We start from the raw sequence: 23,915 nt of genomic DNA, 5'->3' as shown, positions 1-23,915 counted from the left end.
AAAATATGACATAAAACTATTGTTTAATTTATACTGAATTTATTTTCTTTGTTTTTTTAAAGAGGTTCACCACATTGTGATAATTTAAAAGCGTATAAACTTATTATATTACAAACACAATTTCCATCTGTTAATGTACAAAACATTGTGGAAGATTTATATTCAACAAATCATTGCATTTGACTGCGCTTATACACACACACTTTTAAGTTGAATTTCTCTCACACAATATGTTCTACTAGCAAAGACTACTAATATTTAATCTTATTTCAACATATCAGTCACATTAATGGTATCCAACAAGTCTGTAGGTCTTGCAAGTGAAATACTACACAAAATTGAATGTATGCAAATGTTGATAAACTTAAGTATTTACACCTAAGCAAATGTTGATAAACTTAAGTATTTACACCTAACACATGAACCAACTACAACCATTGTTCTGAGGAACTAGCAGATATGTCCAATAGTTTCCAGGCTGCTCTGGGGTTCAATTCTTCTTGGTCTCTACACAATGCCCAAACATACAGTATCCTTAAAATTTTATCCTGAAAATAAAAACATTTATTTTTTAAATATCTTACCATTGTTATTGTTGCACTTGTTATGACAACAAAATATTATTAGCTATCATAAAATAATGTCTATAACAGTTGTGGAGATGAAACTATAAATAAAATAAAAACTTCTATTAACTAGCTTATAGCTAAAACTTCAATTCAAAAAATTGCAATTTTTTAGCAGCTATTGGTCTTTGTGATTGCTATAAAATAGATGGCCAGAAAAGTAAGTACTGGTATTTTTTGTCAACAGACTAATAAGCCAGCGGTTGAAATTTATCTTTGAAATCATATGAGAGGATAATTATATTTATCCTTAAATATATATTTTTTTACTCTACCAATTTCTTAGATTAAAAAGTGATAAAATAGAATTTATAATAAAAGAAAATGACTCACTGGATCTCCTTCAATGACTTTGCCTTTACTATCTCTCACCACCATGATTTGTTGTGCATTAAAATTGATTACCAGCACTGGACCTTGTTCCATGATTTTACCAGCTATAACCTGCATACAACAATCACATTTAAACTAGGGGTGCACCGGATAGTACTTTTTGATATCCGGCCGGAGCCGGATATGACCGGATAGTACAATTTGATATTCGGCCGGAGCCGGATACCTAAGTGTCTTGTAAATAGCTTGTGTTGCTGAACATTTTACGAAACTGTTAAATAACATACCTATATTGTTGGTCAGCATGACGTAGTCAAGGAATGTAGCATTTTAACATGTTAACTAACCTACTCAAAGGTCAAACAAATTGAAAAAATGTGCCAGCCATTGCTGCTCTGCGCATTTATGATGTAAAGTTTCATTTCTAGTTATATTAACACGCCTTGTCTTTATAATAAACAATGTTTGGTGCATATTCATAGTGGCTCTATTTTTAAGCACATTATTTAGTTTTAATATAAACATTAATACATTCTTCAACAGACATTAATGGAACGAGGTCCACTTTATACATATTAAATAGGTGTACTTTTTACTATCCGGTAGTGATATCCGGCCGGAGCCAAATATCGCCAGATAGTGAAAAAATGCCGGATATTCGGCAGAAGCCGGAGTGACTATCCTGTTCACCCCTAATTTAAACATGTTTTACATTAGGTAAATGTACTTTTCATAAAAATATAAATAAAAAATAAATAAAGTAACAATATTTGTTTGGAATGTATCCCCAAGTAACAAGATAATAAAATGACTCTTCATCAACAACTTACATCGGCTTGACTAACATCCAAAACTTTGGAGTCAAACACGTATCCAGCTTTCTTGGCTTGTTCAATTGGATGCGCTAATGTATTATAAGGCTGAAATGTCAATAAAAATGAAAATCAATTAACCATATATACATTGCTTGACTATTGACTAGTTTTGTCAGATATATACTTACTGCTTCAAAGCACCAATCCTTTAATATCTCCAAGTCACCTCTAACCATTGCCTATAAAGCATAATAAAAAGTATTTGAAGATATTTACATTTTGTCACTAATCATATTTATGTCATATGACCATAAATGATAATATTATTTTATTTACCTCCAAAATGTTTGGTATAATTTCTTTTTCACACAGCCTTAAAAATTGCTCTTTATTAAAATTGGGATCTATTTTGCAAATTTCTGTTAAAACCTCTGACATTTCTGTTTTGGTAAAGACTCCACCTATTAAGAAAAACAAAGTTGTAAAACATCTTACTGAATACATTAAAAACATTTTAGGTAATTTTTTTTTTAATAATGTTAGACTATTGACTAGGTTTGATTACATTAAAAACACAGAAGTTAATTTTTTTTTCCCAACATCAAAAACACAAAATGAATAGGATTTGCTTACAATTACAAAGAAAAAAAAGAAATTAGGCTCTCACCAAATACTTGTCCTACTTTGTCTGCAAAGAATCGTGTGGCTCTAACCATAACATGATCACTTTCATCATATTTAGCTTTAAGATCAAATAATTCTGCAGAGTTAAAAAGTAACAGAATGACAGAAACAACAAGTCCGAGCCTGTATTGAGTTCCTTGATAATGACAATAATAATAAATTGGGAAATGAAGGAGCACATATGGGGGTTATTACTTTGTATTTGTTTCGCAGAATGTGTTACTTATAGCGTCATTACTTCTTCTCTAAATCTAAGACCATGAGAATAAACTCCATTATTAACAGGTTTTTGAAACATCAACTGAAAAGACAAGGCTTTCAAGCTTCAACAATATAAGTTTGACAAACTAACCAACTTACTGTTAACATAAGGATTGTTATCTTTGAAATTCTGCCAACTCTGAAAAAACTTTGAATCTTTGTGAAGCACCATACCAGTTGAATACCTAAAAGACATTTAAAAAAAAAAAAATTGTTGGATATTTATATTTCAAAATATAAATAAATATATCAAAATGCATAGATTATAAACTAGATCTAGCACACCTTCGGTTGAAACAATGAGAGGAAACAAGTGAAATGCTGGATCAGGTACACAAATCTGGTCAGCTCATTAAGAATACCAGCCAATCATCCAATCATAGTGGTAGTGCTAAGAAAGATCATAATTCATAGACCAATTGCTTAGTTTTTTCCACATTTTTTAGCAAGAAATAAGCAAAATTATATTTTTTTAAATATTGTGTAAAAATGTTTGCAGAATCTAATCAAATTTTAGGATTTCAGGAGACTTTTCATTTTAAATGCGTTACAAACACTGTTCTTTAACGAATGGGGGCCAATGTGTAGAAATATTCAAGAAAGAAAATATTTTCATGACCAAAATTAGTTTTAGAAGATAATATTTCAAAAAATTATAATGGTCAAACTAGAAATTTCCCAGTGTGGCCAAGTAGCTAATAATTCTTTCCCCAAAGATATACATCATCAAGTATCACATCTATGAATATCCTTTTAAAGAACCATGACCGCCCACCCACCCTCCCACAAATTTGCAAACTGAATGAAGGCATTGTAAAAAAAAATTTACAAAAACATCTTAAAATTTAAACTATGACATACTCATCTGCAGCTACATCTTTATCATCACGGGGTTTCATAGACAATTCTGATCTCTTCATTAGAACTTCTGAAAAAGTATAGAAATAACATTTGAACAGGATCTATCAAACAAATACAATGTATTCTTGTTTTGTTTTTTTTTACTTTCATTGTTTACTCTTTCTGATTATTATAAAATAACAAAACATAAAACAATCTATAACAAACTTCTTTTAAATATTTTATTTTTTCTAAAAAGACTTTAATTTTATCATATTTAGAACATGTGCATATTTTAACAAATAAAAAGCAATAGAAGAAGTGCAGAAAAAAACATCAATGAATCAAGGAAAAGGCAACACATATTAACCTAAAGACACAGACCTATATATATATTATTATATCTAGACTGGAAAACGGAAACAAATACTTATCAGCTATTGATCAATTCCCAGACCTATAAATAATATATATTGTAATAACTGAAGGGAGGCAACTCAACGAGGCACATATATGTTTATTTACATGACATCACAGGTACACAAAACAACATCTTTCTTAGACACAGTCTTTTCACTTCGGCTCTCAACTTGGGCGGAAATCGTTCTCTCTTCTCTTCCTAATGTTGACATCCTTCTCAGTCTAGTTTATCACAGTGCGCACCTTCTAGCTTACATGGCAGTGCGCATGGCAGAGTTATAACAATATATACAGTTATGTGCATAGCTCTTTTCAAGCTGTAAGGTGAAGTAGCCCCAAATCTAGGAAAATCGATCTTTTCTGTCTTAGAAAAGTAATGATCTTTAGTTTTCAAAGTTTAGAAATCATGCAATACCATTTTCTCAGATTTTAATTAGAATGGGCAAAATATATGAAATAAAGCCATTTCCTGTTAGTGAGATAATGTTTCGAAAAATCCCAGATCAAAATAATTCACGACTGTTGATTTTAATCACCTTATGTACATTTAAAGTCTTGTTAAGACAGAGTTGAAAACAACAGTTTATTAATTTAAAAACATTACGCAAGTCAATGCACTAATTATTCAGACATGTTACCTGGTGTTCTATAATGTTTGGCTCTGCTTAGCGTGATCTCATCAAACTCTTGTTTGGCTGTCTTCACACCCTGGGGACAGACACATTGGAAATCATTAAGATTACTTACAAACAACACAATTAAGTTAAAAGCTGTTCAGTAAATGGCCAAAATAAAATATTAAGTTACAATCACCAAAATTCTTTGTTTAATATGTAACCCTAATTATTTACCTGAGAGATCTGCTTGAAAGCTTCTGTCTGACCCAAAGCAATACCAGATTTCTGAATACTTTCAGCAGCTTTTGACGCTGTGTCCAGACCTTTTCTAGCGGTATCTATTCCTTTTTTAACAAACTCCTTTTTCTGGGCTTCCTCAACAGTCTAAAGCATTTCAACCCAATACAAAGGAAAATATAAATGTACAGTTGGTCTCGTAAGACTCAAAATAACAAATGAAAATTTTACTTTAAAAAACTATAAATGACACACAGCATACAGAAAATCATGTAAATCTTAAATTAAAAAATTTAAATTGAACATTATCCAATTTTTTTTTTTAGTTAAAAGATATCTCTTGATTACCTCAGATACTTTCTCTTTTATGTCTCCTAGAGTCTTTCTAATAGCTGTTGAGCTTTTGAGAGTTTCTTCCTCTATACTTTCCTAAAAAAAAATTGCTTAGCATTCTTAGGTCGGCAAAATTAATACTAATAAATATGAAAATGTAATGAGTGAAATTAAAATGATCAAAATACTGTTTCAATTCATTGAGATATACATCAACCTAACTTATTGTAATGTTACACTCCTTACAAATTTTTTTCTAGCTTGCTTAAGTGCTTCAGATTCCTCCAACTTCTGCGTTTCTTCTTTAAACTTTGCTATATTTTCCTGCAAGAGATAATATCTTAGCTTGAGGAGAGCTTGATATATTTCATTAAATATGTTAAAGATAACAATTTCGGAATCATTACGCATTGAAATATTTTTTAAGCCTACATTACCTTGATATCTTTGTTTTTCTTCATCTCTTGTTTAATATTATCAATGACTGTTTGAAAGAAGTTTTTATTTGACATGTGACGAACCTATCAAAAGAAAGATACTTAAATAAACAGCGTTACACATATTATATATATACTAAGCTCTTTGTTAGTAACTCTTATATTAACTCATTAGCTACTAATGCGACCTAACGCGCCCTTCCCCCCTCACTACTAAATGCGCCCGCCACAGCACACACACAGCATGATTTGCGTAGCTCTCGATTTCCTGCGCGACGCGTGGTGTTATTTTGAGCTTGCCGGGTTTTTTAAAAAGTAGAAATATAGATCATTTCGTTAAAAAAAGGGTGTTTTTATGTCTTTCGCTTCAGTTTCTATGGGCCTTCAAAGTTCTGTGATTTATTTTTTTTTCGATTTTCCTTAGCTGCGCAGTGACCTCTCAATTTTTAGACCCATTATCGCAAATAATACACTAAATAGAGCTAATAATGAACTTGATATTGACCAAGGCATTGATCATTAGAATTTAGCGCTACATTTAGACTTAGATCATCCGATTCAGAGAGAGAGTGAAGTAAGCATTAGATCTATCATCTAGATCTAGAACATTCTGGATCTAGCGTCAATGAATCTTCAACATCTTTGACTGATATTTTGAACAGTTTTTATTTACCACATGAAAACTTTTGATGAAATAGATCTAGTTGGGGGTGTTCACAACGTTGGTTTGGACAATGGTTTGATACTTTTACTTTGTTATGCTAGAAGTAATGAAATCTGAGACACATGCAGAACCACATCAACATGATGTTCAGGCAACTAAGGGCCTCACGCGCACCCAGTGAAAGTCAGTAAATATTCAAGACATATACAGATTTTATATATAAGCATAATGTTTATTGTATAGGCCTACTAAATTGCTACTTATAAACATTACTGGTCTTTGGGTAAATGTTAAAGGTTACCAAAAATTATAGATCTGATTGGGGTGTGGGGGTCCACCAGTTTTCAAAAAATCAGGCACTGGAACAAATTTTCGTCTTTACCTGTTGTTTTTATTGTTTTAATCTTGTAAAACCTATTCAAATTATACACATCATTTTAAAGGTCATCCATTTCTCTTTATTTAGAAGTATTTTTTGTTATTGATAGATGTTGTTTTATGTTTTTTAAAATATATTTTGTAAAGTCAGTCTATTTCTCTTTTGGAGTTACCTCCCTTTGCTTAGTATTTAGAGAGATGCTGCTTAGGTATGGGCTTAGTAGCTAATGAGTTAAATAGAAATATAATATACAAATGGAACTACAAGCCATTAGTAAATAGGAAACTGGTAAAAACATTAACTGTTTAAAACAGAGGACAGAGTATTTAATTTTTTTTCCCAGCCATCAATCTCATGTAACTATGTATTAACCCAATCTTGTTATATAAAAATGAATGCAAAAAAGAATTGTTTCTGATGTATACTCAGTATACTTACTTGAGCAACATTAAAACACATGTGATCATGGTGAAATACTGGCTTTCCATTTGAGTTAGCAGGGTATGATGGCTTTGATATGTTGCTTTCTGTTTTATAAGTACGCAGGAGTGTTGTTTTACCAATGGAGGAAAACTTAAAAGAAGATGGCATAATATATGCATTAGTTATTAATGTATGAATGAGTAATATTATGCATAATGATAAATATACTATTGCCAGATAATTGCCATACATATTTTACATAACATTATATTAGTATTATGTGACATTATACAAGTGCTTTAGCCTACTTTAGGATTATAATCAGTCTCTAGAGTTAATTCGTGATCTAATTTTCTAAACTAAGTGATGGCCCTTGTAATGTAAGGTCGACAAAGGACTCATTGATTTGGATTTTAAATTAATGTACAGCAGCTTTTAAATATTTTTTTTTACTTTAAAATTAAAATCAGATGATAATTTACTGTTAGCTCTCTAGATCTATGTCAATTATAGACTAGTTGTTACTAGTAGAGATCTAAATGACATAAAATTTGGGTCAAATAAGCCAAAGTAAGTAGGGGTTCTAGTGACAGTCAAAGTCATCAAAGTGAAAGTCACTGAAACTGAACGTACTAGCAGACATTGCAATGAATGATTGCATCAACTTATAAAGTTAATTTTAACTAAGTTTAATGAAGGACTTAGACTTAGACCTAGAAGACAGTAGAAAAATTAATGTAGATTCTAGATCTATATATCTGATTTTTAAGCTCAAGTTCAGCACACGTCTGGCACTGGTCGAAAAATGTTTTAAGGATTTAAGTTAAAGGCTAAGGTTAGCCGTTAGAAACTGTAACTGAAGTCTGAACACAGTGAAACTGAGTGAATGAAGGCTAAATATTTTTAAATAACTAAATACTAAATTCTAAATAGTAATACTAAATTAATAAAATTAACTAAATACTAAAATAGGGGTTATAACTTTATAAGACAGCAGAAAAATTAATCTAGATAGATCTTAAATGATTTAAAAATATAAAAAAATATGGGGTATTAATTTTATATAGCGAATTTCCCGAAAACAAAATACTATTGTTTATTAAGACTACCTCATAGGAACCGACTTTACGCCCGAGCGTGCAGAAAAGTCGATTGAAAGTCGCCATGTTGTAAATTGTCTAAATAGTGTATTTTATAATAATTGTGTAAATAACGCTAACTCGCATGTACGCAATATTGTGCTAACACAGACCTATATATTTATATTAAATACCTTCGTGCAATCTTGCTGCTTGTCAGACCTCCTGTCACGTTTATCAAATTCTTAGATTGAGTTATTCTATTTCATTCTATTTCTACTAGATCTGAAAAAAACTATAAGTGCTAATGGAAATCCTATTTCACTATTGCTTTATGATTTATCTATTTGGGGAGAAATGGACCATCCCTGCTATCTTAAAAACTAGTGGACCATATTATTTTGGAAAAAAAACAACTTCAATAACATGAGATATTTTAAAAAAAAAACACTTCCTTTCAATATTTCATTTCATGTTCCCACAAAGTTAGGGGTCTATAGAGCCGTCATCCTCCCTACATTGCTCTATGCCTCAGAAACATGGACAGTGTACAGTAAACATGCAAAGAAACTGAACCACTTCCACATGACATGTCTGAGAAAAATACTAAATGTCAAATAGCAGGACAAAATACCAGATACTGAAGTCCTTCGAAGAGCGTGTCTGCAAAGCATCCTCACAATCCTGATGCAGTCGCAGCTGCGATGGGCAGGTCACGTCTACAGTATGGAAGACCACCGCATCCCTAAACGACTCTTGTATGGTCAACTAAGTGAAGGAAAGCGCTCGCAAGGTGGTCAAAGAAAGCGCTTCAGGGACACCCTCAAAGCTTCTATGAAGGCGTTCAGCATAGACCCAAGCACCTGGGAGACAGAGGCACATGACAGAGCATCATGGCGTTGCGCTGTGAAAATTGGTGCACAGGTTGCTGAGTAAAAAAGAACAACGCTGGCAGAAGAAAAACGCCAGAGAAGAAAAACAAGGCAAACGACACTATCTCCAGCTGGAATAACCTGCCCAGTGTGCGGCCGAACATTCCGCGGGCTCACATAGGTCTCATTAGCCACATGAGGAGGCATAAAACCCCAGTGCAAAGCCCTCAGCCTCCTGGATGACAAAGTGGTCATCATCGAACCACGAAGGACGAACTATATATATTTTGCCTTACAAGTTCAATAAATAAAAATTTCATACTGTGTAAGTGTTTTACCTAATTCAGGTGCCAGTGGGGAGAAATGGGCGACAATTATCACAATAGGTCCGTTTCTTCCCATTCATAATTATAATATCATTCATTTGATTCATGATTCACAATGATTGGCAGTAAATTTCTATCATAGTCTATAGGCATGATTATATGCTTATAGTAAGTTATAGATAGCATTTAAAATCTATATAGATATAGGTCTATCTTTACTGTAACTGTTATAAAGCTGTTAATTATTAATTTAATTAATGCTGGTTATATTTTAAGTAGATCTAGATTTTTAAAAGTCAAAACATAGTTATATATAATGACAAATAGATTTTTTCTTTCTTTTTCCAGATAATAATGCCTCAAGTTTATAAAAGGAAAACTGACAAAGGCAAAGTGCCAGAGTCAGTTATGAGGGATGCTATAACTGCTTCACCAGAGATATTTGCAGGCCATCCTAAAGTCTAAAGCTGCTCCTCGCTAGCAAACCAACTTAGGGAAAAAACGTGGAAAATGTATGATCGCAACATCATCACCAATGATGGAGGATAAATCTAGTGATGAAAATATTGATGTCAGAATGGATGGTGTCGAAAGTGTGAAAGTTAACGACTATGTTGTAAAATGTTTGTTTATAATATGTTTGACATGTTTCAGATGTTCCTTCACGAGTTGAAGATAATTTACTTTCTAGTCCAAACCTCCTGATGTCAGAATGACAGCTCAGCGCGCAAACCGCATGACCAGGTAGCCATCCAATGTCTTGTGTGAGTTTTGAGGTGGGAAAGAAAACAAAATATTTAGTTGGTAAGGTTATGAAAGATGAGGATGGTGATATAGAAGTTTCTTATTTGCGAAAGAGTGGGAAAATGGTTGACAGAAGACGTTGGGACAGTCTGAATAGGACAAATTAAAACAATTTTGCCACCACCAGTAAACTGCAAAGGTACAGAAAGATATATCTCATTTGATGTATTTTTGAAAAATGATAAAAAAATTATTAATTTCTTTAAGCTTTTTGTGTCGTCTGCAAGTGGTCCATTTCTCCCCACAGGTGGTCCATTTCTTCCCATATTAGGGTGGTATTTTTAATTATTATTTTTTTCTAATGTATGACAATTTTTTTTTATAGACTATATTCTGAAATAAATGACTGCTTTATTCAGAACTATAAAAACATACCGGGTATCTGAGTTTGTTTTTATATAACTTTTAGTAAAAAGGTAAAAATGGTGGTCCATTTCTTCCCACTCTCCCCTATAGATAATCATGGGCGCCCGCAGGGGGTAGAGGGTGCACTTGCATGCACCCTCCTGGATTCTCAGTAGCCAAATTCTAGCCACTTTTTTTTTCACCATTAGATAAATTAAAAGATGCTAAAGTGGCAACTGAACAAGTAAAATCTAAGTGGCAACTGAACAAGTAGTGCTTTCACTGGTGATTGAAATAAAGTTGTATCAGACTAGCCAGGCTTATCAGTAATGGCCGACCATGTAGGTGCGGGGGCGCGGTTGTCGAATGTTTAAGCGCTTGGCTTCCGAACCTGAGGTCCTCAGTTCAAATCCCGGTGAAGACTGAGATTTTGAATTTCAGGATTTTTAGGTTGCCCATGAGTCTACTCAACTCTAATATGATACCTGACTTTAGTTGGGGAAAGTAAAGGCGCTTGTTCGTTATGCTGGCCACATAACACCCTGCTCGTTAACCGTTGGCCAAAGAAACATATGACCTTAACATCATGTGCCCCATAGATCACAAGGTCAGAAAGGGGAAACTTTACTTAATTAACTATGTAGGTTCAACCATCTGAATTCTGAGTAGCCAAATTTTAGCCAGTTTTTTTTTTACAACTTCAAATCAATTAACTTCTGCTAGGAAGCAACTTAACATGTAGTGCTTCCACCGAGATATAGTTAATAAAGATAAGCTATTATTGTAATAAACTAGATTAGGCTAATCTGAAGTTCATGTCTGTCCATGTGCACTTTATTATTGTTCTGTGTGTAAATTACTGTAGACGTTACTAATTAATAATGATAATAACGAGACTGTCTTTATCAAGGTAGACATATATAACTAACTTTTATTTCCGTCCGATTCTTTGCTTTCGCATAAAACATAAACAACAAACAATGACGTAATATCTTCTAATATTAACACATCCTTCCTTTTGAAGCTATCATCACATCCTTCCTTTTAAAGTTCTTAATATTTATATTTACAAGGAATTTTGACAACTCGACCACTTCTGGTTGTCTTGACCGGCACAGCAAGTTCTCTAGATGTTGGTTTATTATTGTCTGTTTCTTTTGTTCTAACCGTTTGCTGTTCATTGTCTTCGTCGGTGTCATAGTACCCAGAGATGTCTTCTTCGTAGCTCTTGTTTAAAAACCGTTGATTTCGTCTGTATGTTTTCCCATCATTTGTCTTTATGATGTAAGATCTGGGTGATGGATGTTTCTTAATGACGACTGCTTTCTGCCATGTTTGTCCTAGACGAACTCTCACCTTCTCCCCGACAGAGTAGTCTTTAGGTAACCTTGCTTTTGCATCGTACCTCACTTTGCTTTTCCTCTGTCGTTCGTTGAGTAATGTCTCTGCATTTTCAGCTACCAATGGTTTCAATAGTTTGGGATCAGTTGGAATGATGTCCCTGAGTCTTCTACTCATCAGCAGTTGTGATGGCGAATAAAGCAGTCCGCTTATCGGAGTATTTCTATACTCGAGCATAGCGAGATATGGATCTTTCCCACTTTTGTATGCTTTGTTGAATATCTGCTTTACGATACCAACATACACCTCACTTTGTCCATTTGATTGAGGGTATCTGGGACTTGATGTTGTTATCTTGAAACCCCATTCAGAAGCAAATTCTCTATATTGATAGCTATTGAATGGCATATTGTCGCTCACTATTTCTTCTGATATGCCATGTCTAGCAAAAATACCTTTCATTGCCCTGATAACACATTCTGCTGTTTTGTTCTCCAGTCGTTTTATTTCAGGATATTTGGAGAAATAGTCCACAACTAGCAAATAGTCATTGTTTCGCCATTCAAACAAATCTGTCGCAACCTTTTTCCATGGTCTGTCTGGTACAGCATGAGGTAGCAATTTTTCCTTCACATTATTTCTTTTGAACGTTGCACATGTTGCGCATTTCATTATTGTCGAAAAAATATCTTTGGACAATCCTGGCCAAAACACACTCTGTTTTGCCTTCGATCTGATTTTCTCAAGACCAAAATAACCTATGTGCAACTTGTCGAGAATTTCATTTCTCATACTTGAAGGAATTATAATTCTGTTCTCATAAAACAATATTCCATTCTCTTCATGAATACTGTCTTTAAATGACCAATACACTTTCACTGTTTCATGAACTTGAGTTTTTATCTTTGGCCAACCTTCTCTGACATAATTAATTACAAGTTTTAATTTAGCATCAGATTCAGTTTTCCTTCTAATTTCAATAATCTTCTGATCACTTCTCGGAAACTGTGCTGTTGCACTATGAATTCTCATAACCATGTCATCATTTGAATTTGATTGTTCTTGACCATTGATGTACGCACGCGATAACGTATCAGCTATTTGAACTTTTGAACCTGGAGTGTAAGTTACTTTTAATTGATATCTCAACAGTCTTAACATCATCAACTGAAGTCTTGGTGAAATCTTATGTAAAGGCTTAGTCACAATAGTTTGCAAAGGTTTGTGATCTGATTGTACAGTCACAGTTCTTCCAAAAATATAATGGTGAAAATGTTCAGCTGCAAACACTATAGCTAACATTTCCTTTTCTATTTGTGCATATCTGCACTATGTTTCTGTCAATGATCTTGACGTATACGCAACTGGTTTGTCTTCTTGCATTAAACATGCTCCCAACCCTTTAGAAGAAGCGTCACACTGAATAGTAACTGGTTTTTCAGGGTTAAACAATTGCAGAACTGGAGCTTCACTAAGTGTTTTCTTTATTAGTTGGAAAGCATTTTCTTGCTCTGCATTCCACTGCCACAATACATCTTTCTTTAGCAATTCACGCAATGGACTGGTAATTGTTGACATTTTTGGAATGAAACTTGACAGAAAGTTCAACATCCCTAGCAGTCTTTGAATTCCTGTTCGATCTGTTGGTGCTGGCATCTCCATTATTGCTTTGATTTTAGCTGGATCTGGACGAATACCATCTGCTCCAATTTGTCTTCCGAGATAATTAACACCAGAAAGTTTATATTGTATCTTGTTCTTGTTGAACTTTACATTGTTCTTTCTAGCTCTCTCCAGAACATTTTCAAATATTTGATCATGTTCTTTTTCATCTTTTGCTGCAATCAGCATGTCATCTGACATGTACACCTGGGATGTCTCCGAATACTTGATAAGCACGTTTCTGTAATACTTCACTAGCTGAGGATATACCAAAAGGCATTCTCGAGAATCTGTATCTTCCAAACGGAGTATTGAATGTACATAAATAAGAGCTTGGTTCATCCAACTCAACTTGCCAATATGCATCCTTTTGATCAAGTATACTAAACACTTTTGCTGCTCCCAGTGAACTATTGATTTGATCAAATGTTGGTATAGTGAAATGTTCTCTCATTATATATTTGTTAAGTTCTTGGGGATCTAAACACAACCTCAAAGAATTATCTTTCTTCTTTGCTATAACCAAGTTATGAACCCATTCTGTTGGTTCATCAACTTCTGAGATCACTCCATCTTGTTGCATTTGTGTGAGTTTTTTTTTTAATTCTTCATAGAGTGATGGTGCAACTCTGCGCGTACATTGGATAACTGGTTTTGCATCTGACGTCAGTTTAATGTGATACTTCATTTTGTATGTACCGAGTCCTTCAAATACTTGATTATATTTTTTCATCAACACTTGTGGAACTTCATTTTGTTGCTTGACATCGTGTACTTCGACATTTCTCTTTGCCTCAATTAGTTTTAAAGCAATAGATGTCTTCAGACCTAGTATAGGATTTATACTTTTCTTGATCACGTACAGATCATCTTTAACTTCTACATCGCCGACTTTAAATGTGACCGATGCAACTCCTTTCAGTTCTAATGCTTCATCCCCCAATGCTCGTAGGGTAGTATTTGAATTCTTTAACTGAGTATCAGTTTCTAAATTGTTCCACGTTGACTCTGATATCACATTAGCTTGTGCTCCTGTGTCAATCTTCATTTTGACTATTTTTCCCATAATATTGACATCAACCATCCAAACTTTGACATTGTTGTCAGTACCAATTGCCTCAAACCACAACTCATTTACTTGGCTTGCTTGACTTTCATCTTCCAGTGAATCAACAGCCTTGAAGTGTTTCGAACGACATTTTACAGCGAAATGATTTCTTTTTTTACATTTTCGGCAGGTCTGTCCGAATGCTGGGCAATTGTATTTTCCATGAGATCCACCACAAGATCTGCAATCTCTAATGAAACTTGTGACATGATTCTTTGTCATATTTTCCTGTGAGGTTTTGACTGGCTTTCTATCTTCTGTCTTCTTTAATTTATTAGCAGCATCCACATGTAGTCCTTTCATATCTATCATTTGGTTCTGGGTATGCTCGTCAGCACGAATTATGCTTGCTGCCTTCTCTAAAGTTAAGTCTACATCTCTCAGAAGTCTCTCTCTCACTCGATCCGACTGTATGCCACATACCAATCGATCTCTGATGAGTTCATCTCGAAGGTTGTCAAACTTGTGTGAGCAGGTCAGGCAGGCGCGAGTGCGGTAGAGAGATGACCTATTCTCTGCTGCTCAACATTAAAATTTACCAACAGTAGGCAGATGTTTGCGCTACTGGGTGGGCTCATCTGTGACACCTCAGTCTACGACCAAGGGGCTAGAGTCACCTAAGTAACCAGACATACTAAACTAAACTAAATGGAAACAAGATAACTAAAAGAAAGCAATAACAAACTTTAGTTTACGATAAATAAAACAAAAAGAAACTTTATTTACATGGAATCAAATAATAATAAAATATAATATATACACTAACCACTATAAACTACCCTCTAAATCTACACCACTACAAACACTACCAAACTAACCAAACCAACTATCTGACACAAACTGATCAAAACAACTATCTAACTAAATCACTAAAACTACTACACTAGACCTAGATCTACAATAAACACACTACAATAAACTAGTCTAGATCTACAATATCCTACTATTTCACTCATAACACTAACACTAAAACCAGAACACTTTAAGTCTTAGTACCTTACTAACTAGACTAAACTAATTACTAACTAGCTAAAGCAAGAAACAGACTATAACTAAGCCACTAATAAGGCCACACTACAGAAACAAAATAACACTAGATTCTAGCTTCCCTAGAATTAGAATAGATCTAACAACAGTAGTTATAAACAGCAGCTCAAAGCAGCAGTTAAAAGCAGCAACACAGCAGTTACACAGCAGTTACACAGCAGTAATAATAGCCTGCAATACATAAATGCAAAACTATATTAGATCTATATTCTATTAGGACTGATGGACGCCGCCATCTTCCGTACAGCATGTTGCCAACTACTATGACAAATAGTCCAAGTAGAAAATAAAATAATTACTTTACACATAGGATAGATCTAGTAAAAAATATAAAATATTTCTACACTTACAGGCCGTCCCAGGTACAGGAATAAAAATATAATTAGATGACAGACCACAACGATCTTTAGCTGTCGCACAGACAGATATGGTACTGACCACTGGTCAACTGTACACTGAACTGTTTTAAAACAGCGTGGCATCACTTTTTATACACAAAAAGCGGAAGTACTAATAATAAGTTTGGCACTAGCCTATAAAAATAAAATATATAAAAATATAGCTCTGGGAGCGCAAGCTCACATTCATCCCGCCTTAAATTTTTGCGTCCTCGCAAAACAAAATACTAACAAACTACTTAAAATGCATTACATACACACTAAAATCTATTTCACACAAAAATATACATCTCCATGACATGACTTAGATTACATTGCTTTACAAGGACAAAAGCAAAAAAATACACTTCATCAGCTAAAAACACAAGAAAATACTCTTGATTCTGTACATTCTCAAATAGGTACAGCAACTACTAAGCTTTAAAAAAAGCTTTTAAATACACATGTAGATAGCACATACTCATAGAGTTATTACAAACTAATACATCTTGATACATTGGAATGCAACCAACATATTAAATAAAAATGACAAATGAAGAATTATGCTAGTATGGTGAGGAAACGAACTTCATTTCCTCCTCTCGTACATATCGGTAAGTACTGCCGTCTTCTGCTTCTACCATGTACCAGCCAGAAGCATACTTGGGTACTGCAGTAATTATAAAACACGAGGGCTCATACTGCATGAACATTCTTCCCTGGCCTCTGACTCTCTGTTCGACAAGAACTCTGCACCCAATGTTCAGAAGGTCGTTCCTTTTCTTCTGCAACTCAGGAACCTCATGGGAAAGCAAGGTGGATTCTGGTTGGACCGGATGAAACTGTAGGAAAGGATTTGTTTCCCTACCTCCTTCTGCATGATTACTGGAAGTGTCAGGTGAGGCAACTTCTGAATGAATCGACATCATTTCTGCCACTGCGGGTTGGTTTCTGCGAACCAACGAATCAGGCACAGTGTTGGAGCGCCTAGGATTCTGTGGCACCTCAACCGACAATTCTGTTGGCTTGGGGGCAGGTTGCAGTTGTACTGCCTGTGGTTGTTCAACTGAGGCAACCTGAACGTGATTCACTGCTGCAGCGACATCAGGGCAAGCTCGGGTGAAATGGTCCCGGCTTCCACAATTCGAGCAGTTGCTTCTAGAAGGGTGTTGCTGGTGAGCCCGGTTCCCTGGCTTCTTTCGCTGACCTTGGAACCTGTTCTGCAGCCTGCAATTTCTTGCAAGATGGCCAGGTTTGCCACAAGTGTAGCATTTCCTGTTCTTCGTCGTTGGCCTCTTATGGTGAAGAGTGCGATTTGGTTGCCTACCCGGTTGTGAGGATATCTGTCTCACATTGCTGCTAATGTGATCAGGCTGATGGTTGTTGCAGTGGGGACAGCTATAGTTCTGTGGCCCTGAAAATTGTAGGCGCACAATCTGGGCTGCAAGCTCCTCCACTTGCTTGGAGAGCGCAGCTAGCTGGCCTTCAATCTTTATCTCTCTGCATGTGACGTTGACTTGCGGTGCGACATCCTCATCCTGTGCCCACCTAATGGCCATGTCTCTTAATGCCAGGAATTCAGTTTCTGGCCTGTCAAGTAGTCTCTCTCGCAGATCTCTCCTTAGGATCCTGTCACTGAGGTTTTCTACAAACTGGTCCCTCAGGATAGACTTGCTGAAGGGAGTTTCAGATAGAGCTCTCTGCCTGTCTGTGAGTGCTTCAAATGCTTGAAGGAGACGGTGTGAGTATGCCCGGACAGACTCATACTGGTGCTGGCTTATTCGGAACAGCTCCCCAATGAGGCAGTTGATGCTCCGTCTTTCTCCATAAGTGGAGCGTAGAATTTGTACCAGGGCATCTGGACATGCCCTTGTCGTCTGAGGGTGACACCTAAGTTCGGCCTTCACTGCCTCACCTAGATGTGCAAAGAGGAAGTCACATTTTTCCTCTGGATGCACCATGTGTTGAGACTTCCAAGCTCTCTCAACATTTTGAAGGAACTCTTCAATTTCCCTGGCAGGACCATCACCATGGAAGCGCCGGATACTCATCTCTGTCCTGGGCACCAAGATCACTGTCTGAGACGGCTGCATTCTTGCTGCTGCTGCTGCCTCGCTGTTCATCTACGTAACTACTCAACAAAATAAAGCCTACTAAACTCTCAATAACAATACCCAAAAAAAACAACTAAACTAACACTATCTATACCGCCTATCAATGCCTAAACTCCTACGCAAACCTAATCTATCCCAATAAAAAATACAAGTCTGGTCACTCAAGCACAGATCCCACTTCTGACACCAAAAATGTGAGCAGGTCAGGCAGGCGCGAGTGCGGTAGAGAGATGACCTATTCTCTGCTGCTCAACATTAAAATTTACCAACAGTAGGCAGATGTTTGCGCTACTGGGTGGGCTCATCTGTGACACCTCAGTCTACGACCAAGGGGCTAGAGTCACCTAAGTAACCAGACATACTAAACTAAACTAAATGGAAACAAGATAACTAAAAGAAAGCAATAACAAACTTTAGTTTACGATAAATAAAACAAAAAGAAACTTTATTTACATGGAATCAAATAATAATAAAATATAATATATACACTAACCACTATAAACTACCCTCTAAATCTACACCACTACAAACACTACCAAACTAACCAAACCAACTATCTGACACAAACTGATCAAAACAACTATCTAACTAAATCACTAAAACTACTACACTAGACCTAGATCTACAATAAACACACTACAATAAACTAGTCTAGATCTACAATATCCTACTATTTCACTCATAACACTAACACTAAAACCAGAACACTTTAAGTCTTAGTACCTTACTAACTAGACTAAACTAATTACTAACTAGCTAAAGCAAGAAACAGACTATAACTAAGCCACTAATAAGGCCACACTACAGAAACAAAATAACACTAGATTCTAGCTTCCCTAGAATTAGAATAGATCTAACAACAGTAGTTATAAACAGCAGCTCAAAGCAGCAGTTAAAAGCAGCAACACAGCAGTTACACAGCAGTTACACAGCAGTAATAATAGCCTGCAATACATAAATGCAAAACTATATTAGATCTATATTCTATTAGGACTGATGGACGCCGCCATCTTCCGTACAGCATGTTGCCAACTACTATGACAAATAGTCCAAGTAGAAAATAAAATAATTACTTTACACATAGGATAGATCTAGTAAAAAATATAAAATATTTCTACACTTACAGGCCGTCCCAGGTACAGGAATAAAAATATAATTAGATGACAGACCACAACGATCTTTAGCTGTCGCACAGACAGATATGGTACTGACCACTGGTCAACTGTACACTGAACTGTTTTAAAACAGCGTGGCATCACTTTTTATACACAAAAAGCGGAAGTACTAATAATAAGTTTGGCACTAGCCTATAAAAATAAAATATATAAAAATATAGCTCTGGGAGCGCAAGCTCACACTTGCATTCTTTTGCCAAATTCTTTAACTCAGTATAATACTGTTCAAACGTTTCTCCGTCTTTCTGCTTTCTTGAAAAGAATTTAAATCTGTCATACACAGTGTTGGACTTAGGCAAAAAATGATTCTGAAACCTTTCAATGAGTTTGTCTACAGTCTCATCTTCACATACTTGAAAAGTATTGTACATGTCGCGAGCGGGTTCACCGATCAGGTGTAACAATAAAGCTTTCTTCACTGGCTCGGGCTTCGTATTTTTTTCAGTGGCGACCATAAACAGTTCAAAACTTTGTCTCCATGTTTTCCATCTTTCAGATAGATTACCGTATAGTGACAACGGCTTAGGAGGATCGAATAATTCCATTATTCGTACAGATTCTAGATTCTATGTTTAGATCTAGATCTAACAACATGAACTTAAAATGTAGCCTACTTTTAGCAATTTAGAAACCACTAGATCTAAATCTACCTGTTACCAGCACTTTAAAGCAATGTGACACTAGATTTGACACCTAATCTAACACCAGATCTGACACAAGATCTGAAAACAAATCTGACACCATGTTCTGTAGTCACAGATTAATAATAAATTACTGTAGACGTTACTAATTAATAATGATAGGCCTAATAACGAGACTGTCTTGATCAAGGTAGACATATATAACTAACTTTTATTTCCGTCCGATTCTTTGCTTTCGCATAAAACATAAACAACAAACAATGACGTAATATCTTCTAATATTAACACAATTATAGTATTACAATTCAATATTCTATATCTTATATAATATAGCCGTTACTTCAAAAAAGAAGATGATTACGTCCTACGCGTCATGCATTCAGTCATGCATATTAACCAAGGACTTAAATTCTGCCAAGTCACTGGTTTTCCTGGCTATAGCACGTTATAATCGTGAAGATTGGTTTTCATTTCCACATAATTAATAGTTATCATTATTTTAGTAAAGAGGCCTAGAATATGTTAAAAGTTTTTGATTGGTTATTGGTTTTGTTGCATTTTTTTTTCTTGGATGAAAACTCCTAGCAAGATGTTTTTTGATTTGATATAGGTGAAGGTTTCTTTGAATAAGATCGAAGAGTGCAGTTGTCCTGGTGCATGCATTTACGTCTCGTGGAGTTGCGGTTAGTGTTAGCGCTCGATAAGATAGGTTTAAAATAAAAGATATAAAACTAGTTATTCACATGCCATCTAAGTCAAAACATTGATTTGTATCGACGAAGCACGTACTGGCAGCAACAATATATATATATATATATATATATAGGCCTAAGAGCAGCAGCAGTATGAAAATTTCATGTAACAAGCATTTACAGTGAACTTAATATCACATAGTTATGGGTGGCAAGGTGCAACAATTCTTTTCTTTAATATTCTTAGTAATAAAAAAAAAGTTGGAAGCTACAACTTTGAGCCATAGATGGTAACTTGCACCCCCCTGCAAACAATCCTGCGGGCGCCCATGTAGATAATTATAGAATCTACAAGACTATATCATCTCAAAATAGATGTAGCCGGAATGTTTAACTTGGGTTACTCATATTTAAATACCAGTAAGTTAATTCTCAAGGCAAAATAATAGTAAAGCTTTCTTTTAGTCTTTAGAGTGTGATATTTCTTGTGGCTGCATACAAAGACCCTGTGACCAACATATGTAACAATCCCCAATGAAGAGAAATACTTTGAAACCAATGTCTGCATGTTTATATATCATCTTTTGGCTGCTACTATTAAAACAAGATTTCAAAATCTTTTCTAGTATATAATTAATATTATTTCTGGGCATGGCAGATAATACCTACAATACATATTGGGAACCACACCCTTTCAGTGGTGCAGGAATTTACCTACTTGGGTTCAACAATTGTCAGTAACCTAGATTTAGACATCGAGCTGACAAAAAGGATAGGAAAAGCTACCACAGCATTGGCAAAACTCTCCAAGCGCGTCTGGGAAAATGGTAAATTGACCACAGCGACCAAAATCCTAGTCTACAACGCTTGTGTTGTGAGCACTCTCCTTTATGGCAGTGAAAGCTGGTCAACATACATGTACCAAGAGCACAGATTGAATAGTTTCCACTTGCGCTGCCTGAGACGCATAATGGGCATCTCTTGGAGGGACCATGTTTCCAATCAGGAAGTTTTGAGATTGGCCAATATGAACAGCATTTATGCTCTCCTGACACAAAGAAGATTACGCTGGCTCGGACATGTCACCCGCATGCCAGATGGTAGAATCCCGAAAGATATCTTATATGCTGAGCTTGTGGAAGGAGTCAGACCCAAGGGCCGCCCAAGACTAACATATAGAGATGTCTGCAAGCGAGACACGAGAGCTACAGGCATCAGTGAAAGTATGTGGGAAAACATAGCCAAAGACCGGAGTGAATGGAGACAGAGTGTGCGTGCTGGGACAACCCTTGCTGAGAACAAAAGAATTGAAGCGGCTTTAATCAAGAGGGGAAAAAAAGAAAGCTGCCCTGTCTGCTAGCCCTAAATCAGAGGCATACACATGTACGAATTGTGGCAAAGTCTGCCATTCTAGAATTGGCTTGATTAGCCAAACCAGATTCTGCCCCGTCTCAAGATTAAACTAAAACCAGTGACTCATTTGGGCGCATCCATTGCCTTTCGAGACAAAAGGAGCCATATATATATATATATATATATATATATGTATATATATATATATATATATATATTGTTACAAATGACCAGTGACCAGATACAGTCGATGTAAGACGTGTACGGCTCCGATTCGGTAGACTTGAGTACGCCTTGGTTCAGCTTTGGGAGACCTGGAGCGACACTGGGAAGTGTGTCGGTGGTCTGTTCTGTGGAATACGGCAAGTTGAGAAGAGATGAATTGCAACGAAGTGAAGAGATGAATTGCAACGAAGTATAGCTAACTGTAAACTGACAGATATTGTACAGTCTTCTACGCTACATGTTACAGTGACGAATTGTTAGAGTTAATAGTCAATAAAGTTATATGAAGCTGAAAGTTGAGTCTTCAAGTTCTTTGCAGTGTAAAACATATAACATACCCCAGTACAAGTAAACTATAGTAAACATAGTGTAAAAAAAAAAAGGAACTAATCAATCTTTCATAACACTTATATATTGTTTTGTTATTTGTCAATGAAAGTAAATAAAATTTTAAAAACTTATTTAAGCATGTATTCCTAGAGGCAACAGCTACTTATGGTCTTCCAAAAAGAATAATTTTTGTTTTAAAACACTGAGTCTGGACAGTTTAGGCACATACATTTTTACAATTTAATACTAGATTTAATAGACATTTTGTGTTATTCAATGGTTGCTTTTAGGTTGCCTGCAGTGTACTTATCAGCTACAAAATCCACACTGCTCATGTTTAGCAGGTGTCAAGCTGAACCTTGTGCAGTGTCCAGACTGTAGGCATTATTTTTCATGGATTCTGCATTGGCTCTGACTTCAGAAAGAATAATTGTTATTGATAGTTTGTATTCATAGTTTTTTGCTAACATGACATGACGTTTTCCTGTTAATTTTAGTTAACCATAGGTAAGATTACATCTTTATATTAACAAGAACTTCAATAAAAGGACAATAATAATCATCATCATTTAATTTATAGAGCGCTGCGCATGTTAACAAACATAATGTACACTCAAGGCGCTGTGATAAAATTATCTTCTTATCTTATATAATACAGACGTTACTTCAAAAAAGAAGATGAGTACGTCCTACGCGTCATGCATTTAGTCATGCATATTAACCAATGACTTAAATTCTGCCAAGTCACTGGTTTTCCTGGCTAGCTCAGGCAACCCATTCCATGCTCTAATAGCACTAGGGAAGAAGGGGCATTAGTATAAATTTGTCCGAGCATATGGGATGAGGAATGTGCCTTTATCTTTCATAGTATTTTATTAAATTTTGTTTTTGTATTTGATGTTTATGGTTCAGTGTTTTATGTATAATTGCTACTTTACTTTTGAGTCTTCTGTCCTGAAGGCTTTCTAAATTTAGTGATTTTACTAAAGGTGTTACTCTAGTGAATATTCATTTGTTATGAATCTCATTGCTCTATTTTGAATAAGAAACATTAAGATGAGAGCTATAATGACAAACTAATCTGAAAAAAAGTTTTGAACAGATGAATGTAATGAAGCATGTTTTCTGTTTGAGGTCAATAGGGAGTAAGTTCCCAGCCTTTGATCCCTGCACTGAAAAAGCCTGCAAACTGTAACTTTTGAGGGAGAAACATGGCATCACTAGAAGCATTGTGATAAGATAACTGTACAATCTTCCCGGTTCATAAGCACTAGCAGAGTGGTTATAGTGTTGGTTTGAGAAGGCTTGAATCATGAGTTCGAATTCACATCATTTTCTCCTCCTTTTTTTTTTTT

The 23,915-nt window shown here is 35.3% G+C and overlaps 2 protein-coding genes and 1 long non-coding RNA gene across 3 annotated transcripts; all 3 read right to left on the bottom strand.

Moving 5' to 3' along the window:
• Window positions 1-42: 42 nt before the first annotated feature.
• On the bottom strand, window positions 43-8,257 carry LOC106079550 (mitochondrial import inner membrane translocase subunit TIM44-like). The gene is made up of 15 exons (XM_056010370.1): window positions 8,179-8,257; window positions 7,085-7,219; window positions 5,604-5,687; window positions 5,413-5,490; window positions 5,182-5,262; window positions 4,831-4,980; window positions 4,618-4,687; window positions 3,581-3,647; window positions 2,819-2,904; window positions 2,442-2,534; window positions 2,111-2,235; window positions 1,963-2,013; window positions 1,790-1,879; window positions 960-1,070; window positions 43-548 (listed from the first exon to the last, which is right to left on the bottom strand). Exons 1-15 carry the CDS (start codon window positions 8,233-8,235, stop codon window positions 429-431), a joined length of 1,398 nt encoding a protein of 465 aa, XP_055866345.1. The 5' UTR covers window positions 8,236-8,257; the 3' UTR covers window positions 43-428.
• Window positions 8,258-15,323: 7,066 nt separating this feature from the next.
• On the bottom strand, window positions 15,324-16,579 carry LOC129922810 (uncharacterized). The gene is made up of 2 exons (XR_008774720.1): window positions 16,004-16,579; window positions 15,324-15,824 (listed from the first exon to the last, which is right to left on the bottom strand). It is a non-coding gene; the product is annotated as an uncharacterized LOC129922810 (long non-coding RNA).
• A 7-nt stretch (window positions 16,580-16,586) lies between these two features.
• Window positions 16,587-19,495, bottom strand: LOC106060942 (uncharacterized). Its single transcript, XM_056010186.1, has 2 exons — window positions 19,269-19,495; window positions 16,587-19,089 (listed from the first exon to the last, which is right to left on the bottom strand). The coding sequence occupies exon 2, from the start codon at window positions 18,151-18,153 to the stop codon at window positions 16,597-16,599; it is 1,557 nt and encodes a 518-aa protein (XP_055866161.1). The 5' UTR covers window positions 18,154-19,089; window positions 19,269-19,495; the 3' UTR covers window positions 16,587-16,596.
• Window positions 19,496-23,915: the final 4,420 nt, after the last annotated feature.

The sequence above is a fragment of the Biomphalaria glabrata genome, chromosome 1 (genome assembly GCF_947242115.1).
Source record: "Biomphalaria glabrata chromosome 1, xgBioGlab47.1, whole genome shotgun sequence".
Taxonomy (NCBI): Eukaryota; Metazoa; Mollusca; class Gastropoda; family Planorbidae; genus Biomphalaria; species Biomphalaria glabrata.
This window is presented reverse-complemented; position numbering and strand designations above follow the sequence as displayed.